The sequence below is a fragment of the Danio rerio genome, chromosome 4 (genome assembly GCF_049306965.1).
Source record: "Danio rerio strain Tuebingen ecotype United States chromosome 4, GRCz12tu, whole genome shotgun sequence".
Classification (NCBI taxonomy): domain Eukaryota; kingdom Metazoa; phylum Chordata; class Actinopteri; order Cypriniformes; family Danionidae; genus Danio; species Danio rerio.
The window spans coordinates 55,330,630-55,348,230 of record NC_133179.1 but is presented as its reverse complement, the minus strand read 5'-3'; the positions used below and the strand labels follow the sequence as shown (position 1 = coordinate 55,348,230).

Here is a 17,601-nt window from a genome sequence, read left to right as displayed (position 1 = left end):
GTCAGGAAAATTGAAAACAAAACCAACTGAACAGCGCTCATTTCTGGCGCCCCCCTGGATGTACATAGCATATGCCTATGGTGCCTATGCCACGGGCTGGTCCTGAATTGTGTTGTAAATACTCGTTGTGGGATATTCTGTACGCTATTGTGTGGTTGGACCCCAACTGGCCTAATTCTTCTGTTAGAAAGAACTGCAGCTACTCCAGAATGAACATGTCCAATTTCCTTTATTTCTTTATAAGGACATTCACTTTTGTGTGATTATATGGTGCGGTTTCTGTCAAAGAACAGGAATAAATTGTAAATATACATAAAAGGTATAAAGTGACAAATATACAAAGTTATAAACAATATTCAATCACTCAAACAATCTTTACTGATACATATATGGAGTACGTGCAATATAACTCAAAAGAGCAGCGCAGCTGCTATAGGCACTAATTAGTGGTATCAGATTACACTTTGTGCATGCGCCTGTGTGACTATCACGTGCGCTCCGCATGATAGTTATTCATATGACAATATGAAACAAACTTAATATCGTCGTTGAAACTGTTAAAGTAGTGAAAGTAAACGGACGTATGATAACAATTAAATAAATAATTAAACTATCGGGCACTGCCGCGATTGTACACTGGGTTTAGATTTTCTGAGGTAAATTAGACCATATTATACCAGACACATTATAAATACTTCTAAAATGATAAGAACGATAATTACTTACATTTTTATACGCGCACAGTGATACCACACAACAAGTATATATTCTTTTTAGCAGTTTAAACAGAGAAGCGGAGTCTCCGTGCTGTCATACTTTGCAGGGTACGGCTGAACTGAATAAACGCGCATGCACCAAGCCTGTCTAGAGAAGTCTCTCTCGCTCATGCGCGATAGGGGGAATTTTGTACACTCACGCTCATTGAGATAAATGACATCAGTACATAATAACCGGTTATGATTACTGAAACAATACAGAATTGTGTGCACCGAAGAAACAATTAATTTTGACACCACTATTAGTCCTGATTGAGGATGTTTTCAAATACAATAAATCTGTTAATAAACTATTTGCTGTGGAGCTCCTGCATTTATTGTGGCACTCCTGCATTTATTCTGGTGCTCCTGCACTTATTCTCGCACTCCTGCATTTATTCTGGAGCTCTTACATTTATTCTGGCGCTCCTGCATTTATTCTGGCGCTCCTGCATTTATTCTCGCACTCCTACATTTATTCTGGAGCTCTTACATTTTTTATGGCACTCCTACATTTATTCTGGCGCTCCTACATTTATTCTGGCGCTCCTACATTTATTCTGGCACTCCTGCATTTATTCTGGCACTCCTACATTTATTCTGGCGCTCCTGCATTTATTCTGGAGCTCATATTTTTTTCTGGCACTCCTACATTTATTCTGGCACTCCTACATTTATTCTGGCGCTCCTGCATTTATTCTGGCGCTACTGCATTTAAGCCCTGCATTAGACAAATACCATTTTTGTTTATTCCTGTTTTTATTTACTTATTCATTGTTGTTTATTTTCAGTGTAAAATTATTACTTGTTGTATTACTTGTTATTACCTATTTTAGGCACAAGGAGGGAAATGGACTAGTGTTTGTTTTATTGTTATTTTGTGTTGTATTAGTATTAAGGTACTGAGCAGCTGTAAATAACACTGTAAAATGTGTAGTTCTCATGTGATTTTCTAAACTAGTAGTGTTCTGAAATTAATGATTGCTTAATAATCATAATAACCATGAAACTGTGATTATTTCTCAGACTATAATCCTAAAAACCAAAATCTATAATCGTCACATCTCTTATTGTGCTACTGTAAGTGTGTTCAGTGTGTGACAGAGCAATGTGTGCTTGTTGCTGCTGGACACTTGGCAACAGAAACAGCCAACCAGAAGCTGATCAGCGAGGCTCATGACAGTAAGGGGAAGCGTGCATCATGTAAACAGCAGTTAGTGAGAGAAAATACATATTCAGAGATGGAAAGTGTGAACTGGAGTGATCAGGAGATGTTAGATGACATGATTTGCTCCTTGTGTGCTTTCATTTGTACTTTTGTCTTTAGCCGCTTTTCCACTATCGTGCTGAATCGTTCTTTAAACAGAACTGTTCCATTCCGTGCCAAACCGGGCCAGACAGCACGGATACGGTTTCATTTTCCACTGTCGTGCTGCGACAAAGCTCTTTAAAACATTACACAAAACGTTCGAGGTTACTAAAGTAACCCTTCGTTCCCCGAGGAGGGGAACGGAAGCACTATAAGTGGATTTGATTTGTAAAATCCACGCATTGGGAGGATTCGGATCAGAAGCCGCTTGTCTGGAGAGTATTGAACGGGCCAATGAATGAAATTAATTGGCAGCGTAAGCTTGCGCAGGTGTGCGACATCTGCAATTATCTCAGCATATAAGCACACCTGAAGCCAGCAGACGCCATCCTTTTAAGCTGAAGAGACTTTCAAACAGCTAAGGGACAGTCATTATGGCGACGGAGTATAGTGCTTCCGTTCCCCTCCTCGGGGAACAAAGGGTTACTTTAGTAACCTCGAACGTTCACCTTCGGGGGGAACTTCAGCACTATAAGTGGATTTGATTTGTAAAATCCACGCATTGGGAGCCCATTGAAAGCGCCATAATGACTGCACCTTACCAACACCCCCGATGAGGAGATAGTCAAGCAAGCGTGACGCACCCACATCATGGGGGGCGCGGTCCTCCAACGTGTCCCTGGCCCTAATTTATCCTACTTCAACAGAAGTTTTACGGATTTAGATATATTTTTTGGGAAGTCGTGAGCATCTAGATAATTCTAGGAAATACGACAGTACGTTGGGAAGCGTGCAATCCCGATAGGGAGGACGCTGCGGAGGCCATCCGTTACCCAAGGGGGGGATAGATGGCAGAATTTACATATGGACTAGCCCTAAAAAGGGGGAGTACACATAGAAAAAGAGTGGTTAGCGGAGAGGGAAGACACGGGTCAGCCCAGGGGGGGGACTTAACCGTGGCGGAATAAGCATATGGGATCGCCTAGTGGGGATCACGCATAGCAGGCACCTATACCCAAAACGCGGGCTGACCAGCGGGCAGACCTACAACGTAGTGGGCCAGCAAGTGACTCCTCCGCTGAGTCAGTGCTGGGGGCCACGGAGGAATCTGCAGGGCTCACCTGACGGGGAACTTTACTGACAGATAACAAAGGCGCACGTACCTCCGTGTTAGGGAGAATGGCGCAGCAAGCGTGTTTCAACACCCTACCGAGTTGTCTCCTCAATCACCAAAGGGTTACCTAATACCCTTGAGGAAACCGGCTCCACTCGCAGATTGTAAAACCTTGCAAATGTGTTGGGTGTCGCCCAGCCCGCAGCTCTACAGATGTCTGTTAGAGAGGCGCCGCGTGCACGCGCCCAAGAGGATGCAACGCTCCGAGTGGAGTGTGCACGAACTCCCGGGGGACACGGCTGACCTCGACTCGAATAAGCGAGTGAAATGGCATCCACAATCCAGTGGGATAATCTTTGTTTCGATACGGCACTTCCCTGCTGCCGACCGCCATAACAGACAAAGAGCTGCTCAGATGATCTAAAATTCTGAGTACGGTCCACATAAATGCGCAGAGCGCGAACTGGACAAGTAAAGAAAGGGCTGGGTCTGCCTCCTCCGGGGGCAGCGCTTGCAGGTTCACTACCTGATCTCTAAAGGGGGTGGTAGGAACCTTGGGCACATAACCGGGGCGGGGTCTCAGGATGACGTGAGAGTAATCCGGCCCGAATTCCAGGCACGAGTCACTGACCGAAAATGCCTCCAGGTCCCCGACCCTCTTGATGGAGGCCAACGCAACCAGCAGAGCTGTCTTCAGGGACAGAAATCTTAGAGATACTGATTCGAGTGGCTCAAAGGGATCGGATCGCAGACTCGTGAGAACGAGGGCGAGATCCCAAGAGGGCATGAGAGGGGGGCGAGATGGATTAATTCGCCTAGCACCCCTAAGGAACTGGATGACCAGGTTATGCTTTCCCACGGTGCCGCCAGCTACCGCGCTATGATAAGCGGAGATGGCGGCCACGTAAACCTTGAGAGTGGAGGGCGACAGCCTGCTGTCCAACTTCTCTTGAAGGAAAGAGAGCACAACACTAATCTGGCAATTTCGGGGGTCTTCTCTGCGAGAGACGCACCATTCAGTGAATAGACTCCACTTCAGGGCGTAGGCGCGCCTCGTGGAGGGGGCTCTAGCCTGAGTGATGGTATTAACCACCGCAGTCGGTAGGTTACCCAAGTCTTCCTCGCGTCTAGGGACCACACGTGGAGGTTCCAAAGATCGGGGCGAGGGTGCCAGATGGTGCCCTGTCCCTGAGAGAGTAGGTCCTCTCTCAAAGGGATCCGCCAGGGGAGGGTCGTCGCGAGGAGTGAGAGCTCTGATATCCAGGTCCGGTTGGGCCAAAGGGGCGCAACTAGCAGAACCTGTTCCTCGTCCTCCCTGACCTTGCACAGAAACTGCGCGAGCAGGCTCACTGGGGGAAACGCATACTTGCGCATGCCCCGAGGCCAGCTGTGGGCCAGTGCATCCGTGCCGAGAGAGCCCTCGGTCAGGGAAAAAAACAACTGGCAGTGAGCTTTCTCGGGGGAAGCAAACAGATCGATCTGGGCCTCCCCGAATCGCGCCCATATCAGCTGAACAGACTCGGGGTGGAGTCTCCATTCTCCAGGGCGTAACAGCTGTCGTGAGAGCGCATCGGCTGCACGATTGAGCGTGCCTGGGACGTGAATGGCGCGCAGCGATTTCAGCCGCGGGTGACTCCAGAGGAGCAGACGGCGGGCGAGCTGAGACATGCGGCGAGAGCGCATACCCCCCATGCGGTTGATATACGCCGCCGCCGCCGTACTGTCCGTCCTGACCAGCACGTGTTGCCGCTCCAGCACCGGTAAAAAGCGGTGGAGAGCGAGGAACACTGCCAACAGCTCTAGGCGATTGATATGCCAATGCAGCTGGGCACCCTTCCAGAGGCCCGCAGCCGCATGCCCGCGACACACGGCCCCCCAACCCGTGTTGGAAGCGTCTGTTGAAACAACAACATGGCTGGACGCCTGTCCTAGAGGCACACCGGCCTGTAGGAACGAGGGGTCGTTCCAAGGGCTGAGGGCGCGGCGACACAGCGCAGTAACCGAGACCCGGTGTGTGCCCGCGTGCCATGCGCGTCTGGGGACCTGATCGTGAAGCCAGTGCTGAAGTGGTCTCATATGGAGCAACCCGAGCGGCGTGACTGCGGATGCCATATGCCCCAGGAGCCTCTGAAAGAACTTCAGTGGGACCACTAGTTTGCTGTCGAGCTCCCTCAGACAGTTCAGCAACAGGCGAGCGCGTTCCTCGGAGAGGTGCGCTACCATGGTGATCGAGTCCAGCTCCATCCCAAGAAAAGAAATCCTCTGCACGGGGGCGAGTTTGCTCTTTTCTCGGTTGACCTGAAGCCCCAGTAGGCGGAGATGCCGAAGCACCTTGTCCCTGTGCATAATCAATTGCTCCCGCGAGTGGGCTAAAATCAGCCAGTCGTCGAGATAATGGAGTATGCGAATGCCCGCGAGCCGAAGGGGCGCTAGGGCACCCTCCGCGAGTTTGGTGAAGACCCGCGGAGACAGAGAGAGCCCGAAGGGGAGGACCTTGTACTGCCACGCTCGACCCTCGAACGCAAACCGCAGAAATTGGCGGTGGCGTGGAAGAATGGAGACATGGAAATACGCGTCCTTCAGGTCTATGGCTGCAAACCAATCTCGAGGACGAACGCATTGGAGAATGCGTCTCTGCGTGAGCATTCTGAACGGCAGCCTGTGCAGAGAGCGGTTCAAAACGCGCAGATCTAGGATTGGCCGTGACCCACCGCTCTTTTTGGGTACGATGAAGTATGGGCTGTAAAACCCACTCTCCATCTCGGCTGGAGGAACCGGCTCGATTGCACCCTTCGCCAGGAGGGCAGCAATCTCCTCTCGCAAGACAGGGGCGGACAGGGGGCTGACCCTGGAGAAATACACGCCCGTAAACTTGGGGGGCCGTTTCGCGAACTGAATCGCGTAACCGAGTCTGATTGTGCGTATGAGCCACCGCGAGGGGCTGGCCCGCGCTAACCAGGCAGGCAGAGCCCTCGCTAATGGAGTCATCGCTACAATCGCTGACGTACCAGCGGTGGGGCAGCGCGGAGTGGGTGTGCTGATCCGGGAAGCACGAGGGTCCCGCGGAAGAGCTGGAGGAGAGCGATTCGCTCTGGCTCCGCACCCTGACTCCGGAGAGGGGGCTGGAGGGCTGAGGGAAGGGAGACCGTCCCCCCAGCGCTCGTGAGCCACTGGCGAAGCACGTAGAGTCTGCGAGCCGGAAGGCAGCGCGTCCCGGACTGGCAGAACTCGTGCAGTCACATCCGGGGAAGGGAAAAAGTGCTCTTTTACTGATGTTTTGGTGGCACTGAAAAGTACCGTTGTTATCGGGGCCCCGCCCTCCAGCGGGGAAAGAGCAAGTTTCCTCTTCTCCGGATGGCCTGTCTCAGGGACGCTTCGCGGTCCGTTTACCGGACTTAACGGCGCCCTGGGCAGGAGGGGCTGCCTGCTTTCGAGGTGAACGCCGCGCCCGCTTGGCCGGAGGCGCAGGCGGGGGCGGGGCAGCACTCGTTGGCGGGCGCCCTCGGCGAGGAACAGCGGAAGTGGATGGCTCGGCGGACGGAGCGGGCTTACGGCCACGCCGATAGATGACATTGCCCATCGCATCCGACTGCTCTTTCACCGCCTTGAATTCCTGGGTGAAATCACCGACGGTGTCGCCGAACAGGCCAGCCTGGGATATGGGCGAGTCAAGAAAGCGAACTTTGTCAACGTCGCGCATATCGGCCAGGTTTAGCCAGAGGTGGCGTTCCTGAACCACAAGTGTGGACATCGTCCTCCCCAGCGCACACGCGGCGGACTTAGTAGTCCGAATAGCATAGTCGGTCGCGGTGCGCAGCTCATGTAATAAGCTTGGGTTGGACCCGCCCTCGTGCAGCTCGGCCAGCGCCTGCGCTTGGTAGCGCTGGTAGGTGGCCATCGCGTGCAAAGCAGAAGCAGCCTGGCCCGCAGCCTTATAAGCTCTGGCTCCGAGGGAGGCAGACAACCTACAGGCTTTGGACGGGAGGCGGGGCAAACCCCGCCACGTAGAGGCGCCGCGCGGACAAAGATTGACCGCGATAGCGCGCTCCACTGACGGGATCGCCTCATACCCCCTGGCAGCTCCGCCGTCAAGGGCGGTGAGGGCGGAGGCACACGCAGCACGGGCAGAGAAAGGTGCCCTCCAAGACTGCGTGAGCCTACTGTGCACTTCCGGGAAGAAGGGGACGAGAGGCTTCGAAGGCTTCGCCTTCTGGTCCTCTACGTAGCACCCATCTAGTCGGTCCGGCCGCGGAGCTGGGGGATAAACCATCTCCAACCCCACGGCCGAAGCAGCCCGGGAAAGCACGGCTAACATGTCCGCTTCAGGATCCGATTTGACAGCGCTCACCTGCCCGGAGGGGGCGAGCGGGTCCGGATCTTCGTCGGACAGTGAAAGCCCACCCTCCGATGCCGCGGCGGACATCTGATCTCCGGTGTCAGCGAGTGTGAGAGCTACCATCTGGTTAGACGGATCACTCTCACCACCCGAAGCTTGGATGGAGCGCCATGAGGAGCGAGAGGTCCGCGAGCCCGTGGGCGGCGGATTATCTCCCGCTGAAACCCTCAGATCTGCCCGAGCGCCCGCTGCTTTTTTAGAACAGGAGGCAACTGGGGTGGCTCGCTCTCTTGCGAAAGTTAGCCGCGATCTTAGCTGTGCAACGGTCATGGCATCGCAATGACGACATGAACCGCCCGCGAGCACCGCATTAACATGCTGGACCCCCAAACATGCAATGCAGTGATCGTGTCCATCATCCGGAGCCAGGAAACCCCCGCATCCAGAAACGCACAGTCGGAGCGCCATCCTGAAAAGGACGTGCTGCACGACTGTGTTGCTCTTTTAGGAAAGTTGCAACTATACGCACCGCTCTGGAGGACCGGACCCAAAGAACCGCAGGCAAGGGAGTAACCCAGCTCGACCGTCTGCCACCGCGAAGACCCACTCTGGACCGGGAGACACACTCGTTCGCTCTGAAGTGCTGATCAGCAAGAGGAACCCTCATCGACTCACTCAGAAAGGATCTGAAGCGAAAAGGATGGCGTCTGCTGGCTTCAGGTGTGCTTATATGCTGAGATAATTGCAGATGTCGCACACCTGCGCAAGCTTACGCTGCCAATTAATTTCATTCATTGGCCCGTTCAATACTCTCCAGACAAGCGGCTTCTGATCCGAATCCTCCCAATGCGTGGATTTTACAAATCAAATCCACTTATAGTGCTGAAGTTCCCCCCGAAGGGGAACGCATCAGTAGTTGCCTTGGTAACGCAATGTAAACGGCTCCCTTTGTTCAATTAAAGTTAAATAAGAGCCGAAACAAGTATTTTTTTTTTCATAAAAGCAAAAGCAACCATGTGACTAAACACTGTTATGCCGCTCTATCAAATGGGTGCTAAATATAGGTACATGTGCACCCTTATTTATTTATATGTTGCGCAGCTCTGGCTAAATTTTATTTGGAGGGAAAATTACCTAAATGTAACGTGATGATTGAAAATAATTAGAGGGGAAATAAATATTTAAAATCTCTGAACATAACAGAAAAATAAAGAATGATAAGACAACAATAATAGTGCATTTGTATAGTGGCAGAAATATCATTTTGGACAGGCCTTGTCAAAGTTGAGCGGGCACTTTCACTAATAAAAACACAGCACATAAATTATTTCATTTTTAACAATCAATTAAATTACACTGCGTTTTTATATCAAAAGTTGATAATGATATAAAATATACTACATTATGATGTTAAAATGAAACCAATTAAGCGATGGCTGTTATTTGTTTTACTATTCAAACATTAAATAACGAATGCAGCAAGTGAAATAAAAAACGAATATGAAACAACACATATATAGCAGGATTTAAAGCATATAAAGGACTATTATATTTAGCAAAATGCTGCTCTATTATCTTTTTATTTTGATAATTTAATTTTTATTATTATAATTATTTTGTTTTCATAATTAACTAACAAGCTGAAGGCGAATTATTGCTTGACGTTTTAGAAAATATTTGCGTAGCTATATTAAAGATCCCCACAAAAAAATCAAAAACACAGAAACATGTTACATGCCTCATAAATGTCATATAACTTATGTATAACTGAATCATATAATTGCCTATAGCTGAAATGATGAAAATTGCTCATTTTATTTTTATAAAACATTTGTCAAAACGTATTGATATTTTTTGAGTAAAAGCAACACTGACATTTAAGAATCCATATTTATTTAATTAATTCATTGTTTTGACTTGTTTATTAGTGCATATGCTATAATATAAATCATTCAACAGTACCTTGGACAGTTACAGTGCCGCTCCGCAAAGCTTTCAAGCAAAGTCTTTTGGACAGCCGACATTACAACACGCCGTCCTTCAGGTGGTCTCGCCGGAATTAACAAGCTGTCCTGGCTTTGAATTAAAAAGCGCAATTATTTCCTCGTTGTTAAAAGAGTCTGCAAGTTCGTGTTCCATGGATTTAGTTATGTTGTTGTGGAATTTGGGCATCGACGATGCTAAGCGTGACTTTATTCGCTTTATTCGATGCGCAGCAGGAAAAAAAAGTCAGCAGCGCAAATCGCTGGCATGTCTCTCCCGGATCAGAGCGAGTTTTGTGCTGTGAAATACAGCGCTGCGTGCAATAAACTCACATTCAGGCAGGCGAAGTAGGTCTGTATTCAAGTCAATAAAATAATAACTTTAATGAATAAAATATCTTCGTAAGAATGTGATGAGTTATTCACTTCTCTGCCAGAGACTGCTCTATGGTTTTAAAACCTTTTTCAAACTGTATCGTTTAGACCTGGATCATTATTTTATATTAAATGTACTGTAGTTTATTGAGGATGTCTGATGACTAGCGCGCTTCTGCTGAGCCAGCTGTGGTAGCTTAGCAACCGAGTCGCGACGTCAACACACAGAATCTGTCAGCACAGCTCAGCACGGTTGTCTAACCGTGCCGAGAATTCCGTGCCGAGAACGGTTTGTAATCGTGCCGCGCCGTTCCAGGCTCAGTGGAGAAACAACCGTAACCGTACCGAAGTGTTCTTAGAACGGTTTGGCACGATAGTGGAAAAGCAGCTTTTGTCTTCTTGAAACTAATGACCTACCACAAAGACATTTAATATACCTGACAGCATGAGGAGAGCTCATTTAGCTCATTACCATTATGATGGTGTTATGATTATTCTTACGCCTCACGTCTGCTGAAGCACTGCACACTTGAGCTCAGTATTATTAGATGCTGTGTCAAGTTAAAGAACCTCCACACACAGCACCAGTCATCTGAGTCAGCTCCAAAGCAGAAGAGCAAATATGCTAATAAGAGAGTTAAACAGGGGGTTAGGATGTACAGTTAATGAATCATCTGATAATCAACAATCTGGATTATTTGTTAACTACAGGTATGGGCAGTGTAAAACAGAATTACTGATAAACCATAATTCCTGTTATCTGGGGTTTAGTATCACCCAGGGTTAACATGTTCAAGCGTGAAAAACCCTAATATGAAATAATGTGGGCTATTATGAAATATTTTTGTAGTTATTGTAGAGTGGAGAATCATTTACCTCAGTGTCTCCAGTTTACAGTGTTGACTCTTCAGTCCATCAGAGAGAAGCTTCACTCCTGAATCCTGCAGGTCATTGTTACTCAGGTCCAGCTCTCTCAGCACACAGTTTGAGGATTGTAGAGCTGAGGACAAACTCTTACAGCACTGAACAGTGAGATTACACATGACCAATCTGAGAAAGAAGAAAACAAATCAAATTTACACTGTATTTTTTTGTCATTCACTTCATGTAAATAATGATTATAATTAATTAATAAAACATTAAATCAATCAATCAGTCAGTCAGGTGTTTGAACTCAGACCTCAGTGTCTCCAGTTTAAAGTCTGGATTCTTCAGTCCATCAGAGAGAAGCTTCACTCCTGAATCCTGCAGGTCATTGTTACTCAGGTCCAGCTCTCTCAAGACACAGTATGAGGATTGTAGAGCTGAAGACAAACTCTCACAGCACTGATCAGTGAGTTTACACATGACCAATCTGAGAAATAGTAAAACAAATCCAATTTATAGTGTATTTTTTGTCATTCACTTCATGTAAATAATAATTATAATCAATCAATCAGTCAGTCAATCAATCAATCAGCCAGGTGTTTGAATTCAGACCTCAGTGTTTCTAGTTTGCAGTTTGGACTCTTCAGTTCATCAGAGAGAAGCTTCACTCCTGAATCCTGCAGGTCATTGTTACTCAGGTCCAGCTCTCTCAGCACACAGTTTGAGGATTGTAGAGCTGAAGACAAACTCTCACAAGACCGAACAGTGAGTTTACACATGACAAATCTGAGAAATAAGAAAACAAATCTAATTTACAATGTAATTTTTAGTTATTTAGTTGATGTAAGTAATAATTATAATCAATCAATCAATCAATCAATCAATCAATCAATCAATCAGATGTTTAAACTCAGACCTCAGTGTCTCCAGTTTACAGTGTTGACTCTTCAGTCCATCAGAGAGAAGCTTCACTCCTGAGTCCTGCAGGTCATTGTTACTCAGGTCCAGCTCTCTCAGCACACAGTTTGAGGATTGTAGAGCTGAAGACAAACTCTCACAGCACTGAACAGTGAGATTACACATGACCAACCTGAGAAAAAATTATTAAAATTACAGTGTAATTTTTAGTAATTTATTTAATGCAATACATAATTATAATCAATCCATTCATCAATCAATCAGGTGTTTAAACTCAGACCTCAGTGTGTCCAGTTTACAGTGTTGACTCTTCAGTCCATCAAAGAGAAGCTTCACTCCTGAATCCTGCAGGTCATTGTTACTCAGGTCCAGCTCTCTCAGCACACAGTTTGAGGATTGTAGAGCTGAAGACAAACTCTCACAGCACTGAGTTGTAAGATTACAGCCCTGTAGGCTGTGAGGAAAAGCAGAAATAATGATTTTGTATTTATCTAGCAGGGGTAATCCAGAGCAGAAACAAAAACAATTGAATGGTGTGTTTTAGCTTGAGAAAAGATAAAAATCACTATATGGACTCTGTAAATACTGAATTTAAGGGAGAACCCAAGGCTTTAAAATAAACATAAAAACATGCTTTAGCTAACAATTCACAGTTTTGCTTATAGCCAATATTTTGCTTTCCCCTATGATTATCACTCATCATGGCACACCTGCTGCTGATAATGTGACAAAAAAGTGATTTGATTTGATTTCCAAGCTCATGTTAACAGATTAGAGCTGTCATTACACTATCTACATTTCAATGTGTTAACAGAAAGCAGAGATTATATTATTGTATTGGGTAAAAAATAAAGTATTGAAAAGAATGTCTGAAAATGGAGTAAACATAAGCAGAAGCAGGAGATCAGTAATACATCTTTGATGTGAACACAAATAGTCTGTGCTGTTTCTGCCCTGCACACATTTGACTCATGGGTTACAGATGTGTTGCAAATCGATGTGTGAAATGGGCATAAATGTATACAGAAAACTTACAGTGCTCTTGTGGTGTTTTTGACCACTGGTATCAGTCTCATCAGTGCTTCATCAGATCTTCTGTATTTCTGCAGTTCAAACTTCTCTTGAGTCTCTTCTGACATCAGGAGCACAAACACCAGACCCGACCACTGAGCAGAGGACAGATCCTGTCTTGTAAGATTTCCAGAGCTCAGACTCTTCTGGAGTTCCTCCACAAAGTCATCATTCAGTTCATTCAGACAGTGGAAGAGGTTGATAGTCCTCTCTGCTGATTTCTCCTCCTCTATTTTCTTTTTGATATAGTCAGTCGTGTCTTTGAGGTTCTCAGTTTTGAGCTTCAGTCCTGGCAGGAACTTCTTCAGGTTACTCTGATTAGACTCCAGAGAGAGACCCAGCAGGAACCGGAGGAAAAGGTCCAGGTGTCCGTTCTTGCTTTGTAAAGTCTTCTCGACTGCATCCTTATGAAGTTTAAACAGGGTCTTTGTAGAGAGTTTCCATGTCAGTTCCTTTTTCCAGGAATCAAGAAATGGGTTTGCTGTCTTGTCTTTGTAAGTGAAAAACACATAGAGAGCAGCAATGAACTCCTGAACGCTGAGATGAACAAAACTGTACACCTGTTCCCCTGAAATGGGGTTTTCCTCCTGAAACATTCGAGTACATAATCCAGAGAACACAGACCCTTCCTTGACATCTAGTCCACACTTCTTCAGATCTGTTTTGTAGAAAATCAGTTGTCCTTCCTGCAGCTGTTCAAAGGCCAGTTTTCCAAGCTTCAGAACAATGTCTTCAAAAGACCAGGCCTTGGCTTTAGGTTCAGAATCGTTGCTGTATTTTTCTTTCATCTGTTGCTTTTGAGACAGTACGTAGCTGGTGTACATCCCTGTGAGAGTTGTGGGTGTTTTTTCATTGCTCTCTTGACCCAGCAGAGGCTGAAGAACAGTGAGAGAGATCCAGCAGAAGACGGGGATGTGGCACATGATGTACAGACTCCTTGATTTCCTGATGTGACTAATGATGTTTCCAGCAACCTCAGGACTGCTGTTTTTGATGAAGTACTGCTCCTTCTGCTCATCATTGAATCCTCGCACCTCAGTCACCTGATCAATGTAGTCTCGGGGTATCAGGCTGGCTGCTGCTGGTCTGGATGTGATCCAGATGAGGGAAGAGCGAAGCAGCTCTCTCTTTAAGAGATGTGTTACTATCACACTCACTGTCATTTCCTTATCAACATCTGTAAAGCCATCCTCCTCTTTAAAGTTCAATTTAAAGCGATATTCATCCAGTCCATCAAAGATGAACATGACCTTACCTTGTTTTTCAGGAAGAGAGCTCAGTCCTCCACTGCTAAAGAAATACTTGTTAAGCAGACCTATGAGGCTGTACTTTTCTTCTTTAATCAGATTCAGTCTACGGAACGGCAGTGGAAATATGAAGACTATTTCCTGATTGTCTTTTTCTTCAGCCCAGTCAAGGATGAATTTGTTGACAGAGACAGTCTTTCCCACTCCTGCAATCCCCAGTGTCAGGACTCTTCTGTTTTGTTGACCTGTGTCAGGCTGGACTTTAAACATGTCATTACACTTCAGCGGTTTATCCTTGGCTGTCTGTTGGTTGTGTTTTGACTCTATCTGTATCACCTCATGGTCATTCTCTCTTCCTCCTGTCTCGTTCTCCACCACATATAGATCAGTGTAAATATCATCCAGGTTCTTCTTACGACCTTGCTGTGAATTACCAATTAATATCTGCTTATAGTCCTCCTTTAACTTCTCCTTTAGTTCACGGCTGGTGTTTGTGTAATCAACAGGAGGGGATTTACAGGTCTCTGAAGCTGCACCTTTACAAGAGAGAGGAACAATTAGTTTTTTATTAAAGTGAATTATAATTATGTCCTGTGCTTTACAATACTAAAAAATAACAACAGCACTCATGAAGTCGTTTGTTTCATCATTTAAATGACGTGACACCTATATGGTATGTAGAATGACCAGAGGTAGGTGATTTGACTTGAATCTTATATTGTATTGATGTAAACAAAATTGATTACTCAGAATAATGCAGTATGTTTCAAAAATAATTCTTCAGAATTAAAGTGTGCCTATTACAGGTTTTTGAATTACTTCATACTCTGCTGATCATTTGCTTTCTCAATGTTTCCTGACCTTTCAATTTATTTAGTTATTTTTATTTTTCTCCACAGGAACAACTGTCTGCAAACAAAACATGCACACAAATATAGAGATATTTTATTTTTAAAAGAAAAAAATAATAGTTTTTGTCCTCAGAAAAAGGCTCTTTCATTTGAAGAAGAAAAGCTGCAGGGGCTCAAGCCTCCAAAGCGAGATCCAAGGACAACTTTCATTATTATTTAAGAAATGCACAGTGTGAGCCGGCTTTACAATGTGTTCTTGTTCCAGTAATGTTTATTTTACAACTGATCTTTGTTCTTGTTTTCCTTTGCTCATCTCTTTATACATATTTGTTCATTCTGTCTGTGCAAATGAGTAGTAAATGATTGTTTTGATAGTTTTATCTGTGGAGGTCTTCTCTTTTTGTAAAGCATGAATTGTGTAGAAGGCTTGATAGATATCTTGCAGTTGAATTATGATTCTGCTAATGCTTAAATATTTGAACAGCCATGCAGACTCCTGATGACAGAAGATGAGGGAACACTACAGAAATCCAATTCTTACATATACTTTAGTAAGAGTAGAATTCATTCATTCATTCATTTTCTTTTCGGCTTGATCCCTTTAATAATCTGGGGTCGCCACAGCAAAATGAACCACCGACTTATCCAGCACATGTTTTACGCAGCTGATGCCCTTTCAGCTGCAACCCATCTCTGGGAAACATCCATACACACTCATTCAGACTCATACACTACAGACATTACGGACAGTGTGAGCTGGCTTTACAATGTGTTCCTGTTTCAGAAATGTTTGTTTTACAACTTATTCTAAGCTTCTTTATTCTTGTTTTGCTTTGTTCATTAACATAGATGTCTTGTGCTTCCCATTACAAAAAAATGCACATATAAATAAAGTAACAAATTCAGATGAACGAAGATAAACAATATATTCACACACATTAGCTATATACAAAATATTAAATGTATTAAATGCATTGCTTAGAAGCTGTGCAATAAATGTTATGACAATACATCTGACTCAAAAACCGTTGCTAGGACAGGGTTTTAACATGAAAGATTTGAGCTGATAAAAATGTACGGAACCCCGGAAGGGACGTAGTGGGGGAGAAAAAAAATGGGTGGGTGAAAAAAAAAAAATGGGTGAAAGAAAAAAAATGGGTGGGAGGAAAATATATATTTCTAAGTTTTTTGCGTTCCCTCGCAAAGATGTTTTGCGTTATCTCGCAAAGATGTTTTGCGTTATCTCGCAAAGATGTTTTGCGTTCCCTCGCAAAGATGTTTTGCGTTCTCTCGCAAAACTGTTTCTCCACAAACACTTCCTGTTCACTTCACTCATGTAAACCCTCCCGTTTTTGCTGAAATTCTCCCATATTTTACCATTCTATCCCACTTTCTTTACATTACTGTGCGCTGATTGTCGCCTTTCACTTTGCAACCTCTGAACCAGTGAATGCATGTTTAAGCGCTGACTGATCCCAGATCAGCGTCTGTACGCGCCATTTAAAGGGACACTTCTGTTATCAAACAAGTGCGCAGCAAATGAATCTCATGTTTTGTTTAGTTTGATAACAGATGTGTCTCTGTAAGAATGCACAGATCTATAATGAAAGCAGTCCATTACTTTAGAAACTGTTTGTGCTCATTTAAGAGAAAATAAGCTGTTTAAAATAAAACATGCAGGACGGAGATGTTTCATATTATTCAGTGTATTTGTCTGTTTAAACATACACCCGCTCCTCTGTAAACGGCGTGTACAGACGCTGATCTGGGATCAGTTTATTGTACGAAGCGCGTCTGTCAGTCAGCGCTTATGCATGCATTCACTGGTTCATAGGTAGCATACGCACAGTAATGTAAAGAAAGTGGGGTATAATGGTAAAATACGGGAGAATTTCAGCAAAAACGGGAGGGTTTACGTGAGTGCAATGAACAGGAAGTGTTTGTGGAGAAACAGTTTTGCGAGAGAACGCAAAACATCTTTGCGAGGGAACGCAAAACATCTTTGCGAGATAACGCAAAACATCTTTGCGAGGGAACGCAAAACATCTTTGCGAGGGAACGCAAAAAACTTAGAAATATATATTTTCCTCCCACCCATTTTTTTCTTTCACCCATTATTTTTTTTTCACCCACCCATTTTTTTTCTCCCCCACTACGTCCCTTCCGGGGTTCCGTAAAAATGTAAATCAAATGATCACATTTGTAAATTTTGACAGTGAATTAAACATTACCTTGCTGCTGTTTTTTCTCCAATTCTTCAGCTAATTGATTTTGCTTGATTTTCCTCAGGGTGTCCACTGTGATCTTCACAGCTCTTTCTGATCCAAAACATGACACCAACTTATCCACTATCTTTCGCCTGTCTGCATTCTCCAATTCAGCTTTTGAAATCTCTCTATGGTCATCTATTAAATGCCACCGAAAGTCCTTTAGTGTATCTTCTAGCAGTTCATCCAGTGATTTCTTGAGCAGCTGTTTAACATTTGCCATGGTGCTTCACCTATTCACCGCTACAGGACAAGAGCAACAACATCTGAATTAGTTTCACAATTAACATATGGACCTAAGTATTTATTTATTAATTAAATAATGAAATTACCCTGTTAGAGGAAACTTCACATTTCAGAAAGTTAAATATTGAAAACTGATTGTCACTTCTTTAAGTGGCTCTTACTAACCAGGAACAATGTAGATGTTTGTTTGCCTACTTAACTTGTGTCTTGAGCAAAAGCTATGTAACTCTTCTTCCTGTATCATCATACAGGAGTGTTTATTT

At 45.0% G+C, this 17,601-nt stretch overlaps 1 protein-coding gene across 7 annotated transcripts in view; it reads right to left on the bottom strand.

Annotated features, from left to right (window-relative positions):
* The window catches only part of LOC137491181 (NACHT, LRR and PYD domains-containing protein 3-like), a 38,347-nt gene that overhangs the window by 13,593 nt on the left and 7,153 nt on the right, over positions 1-17,601 (bottom strand). For 5 of the 7 annotated variants that reach the window (XR_012402466.1, XR_012402465.1, XM_073948128.1 and 2 more), the window contains 7 exons: positions 17,057-17,335; positions 12,692-14,510; positions 11,937-12,110; positions 11,655-11,828; positions 11,351-11,524; positions 11,052-11,225; positions 10,748-10,921 (listed from right to left, as the gene is read on the bottom strand). Coding sequence is in view for 5 of the 7 variants with exons in the window: in XM_073948128.1 (XP_073804229.1) it covers positions 10,748-10,921; positions 11,052-11,225; positions 11,351-11,524; positions 11,655-11,828; positions 11,937-12,110; positions 12,692-14,510; positions 17,057-17,315 (2,948 nt within the window). In the remaining 2 variants the exon portion in view is untranslated. The remainder of the gene's footprint in view (positions 1-10,747; positions 10,922-11,051; positions 11,226-11,350; positions 11,525-11,654; positions 11,829-11,936; positions 12,111-12,691; positions 14,511-17,056; positions 17,336-17,601) is intronic. The other 2 variants (XM_073948132.1, XM_073948130.1) reach the window with 2 other exon arrangements.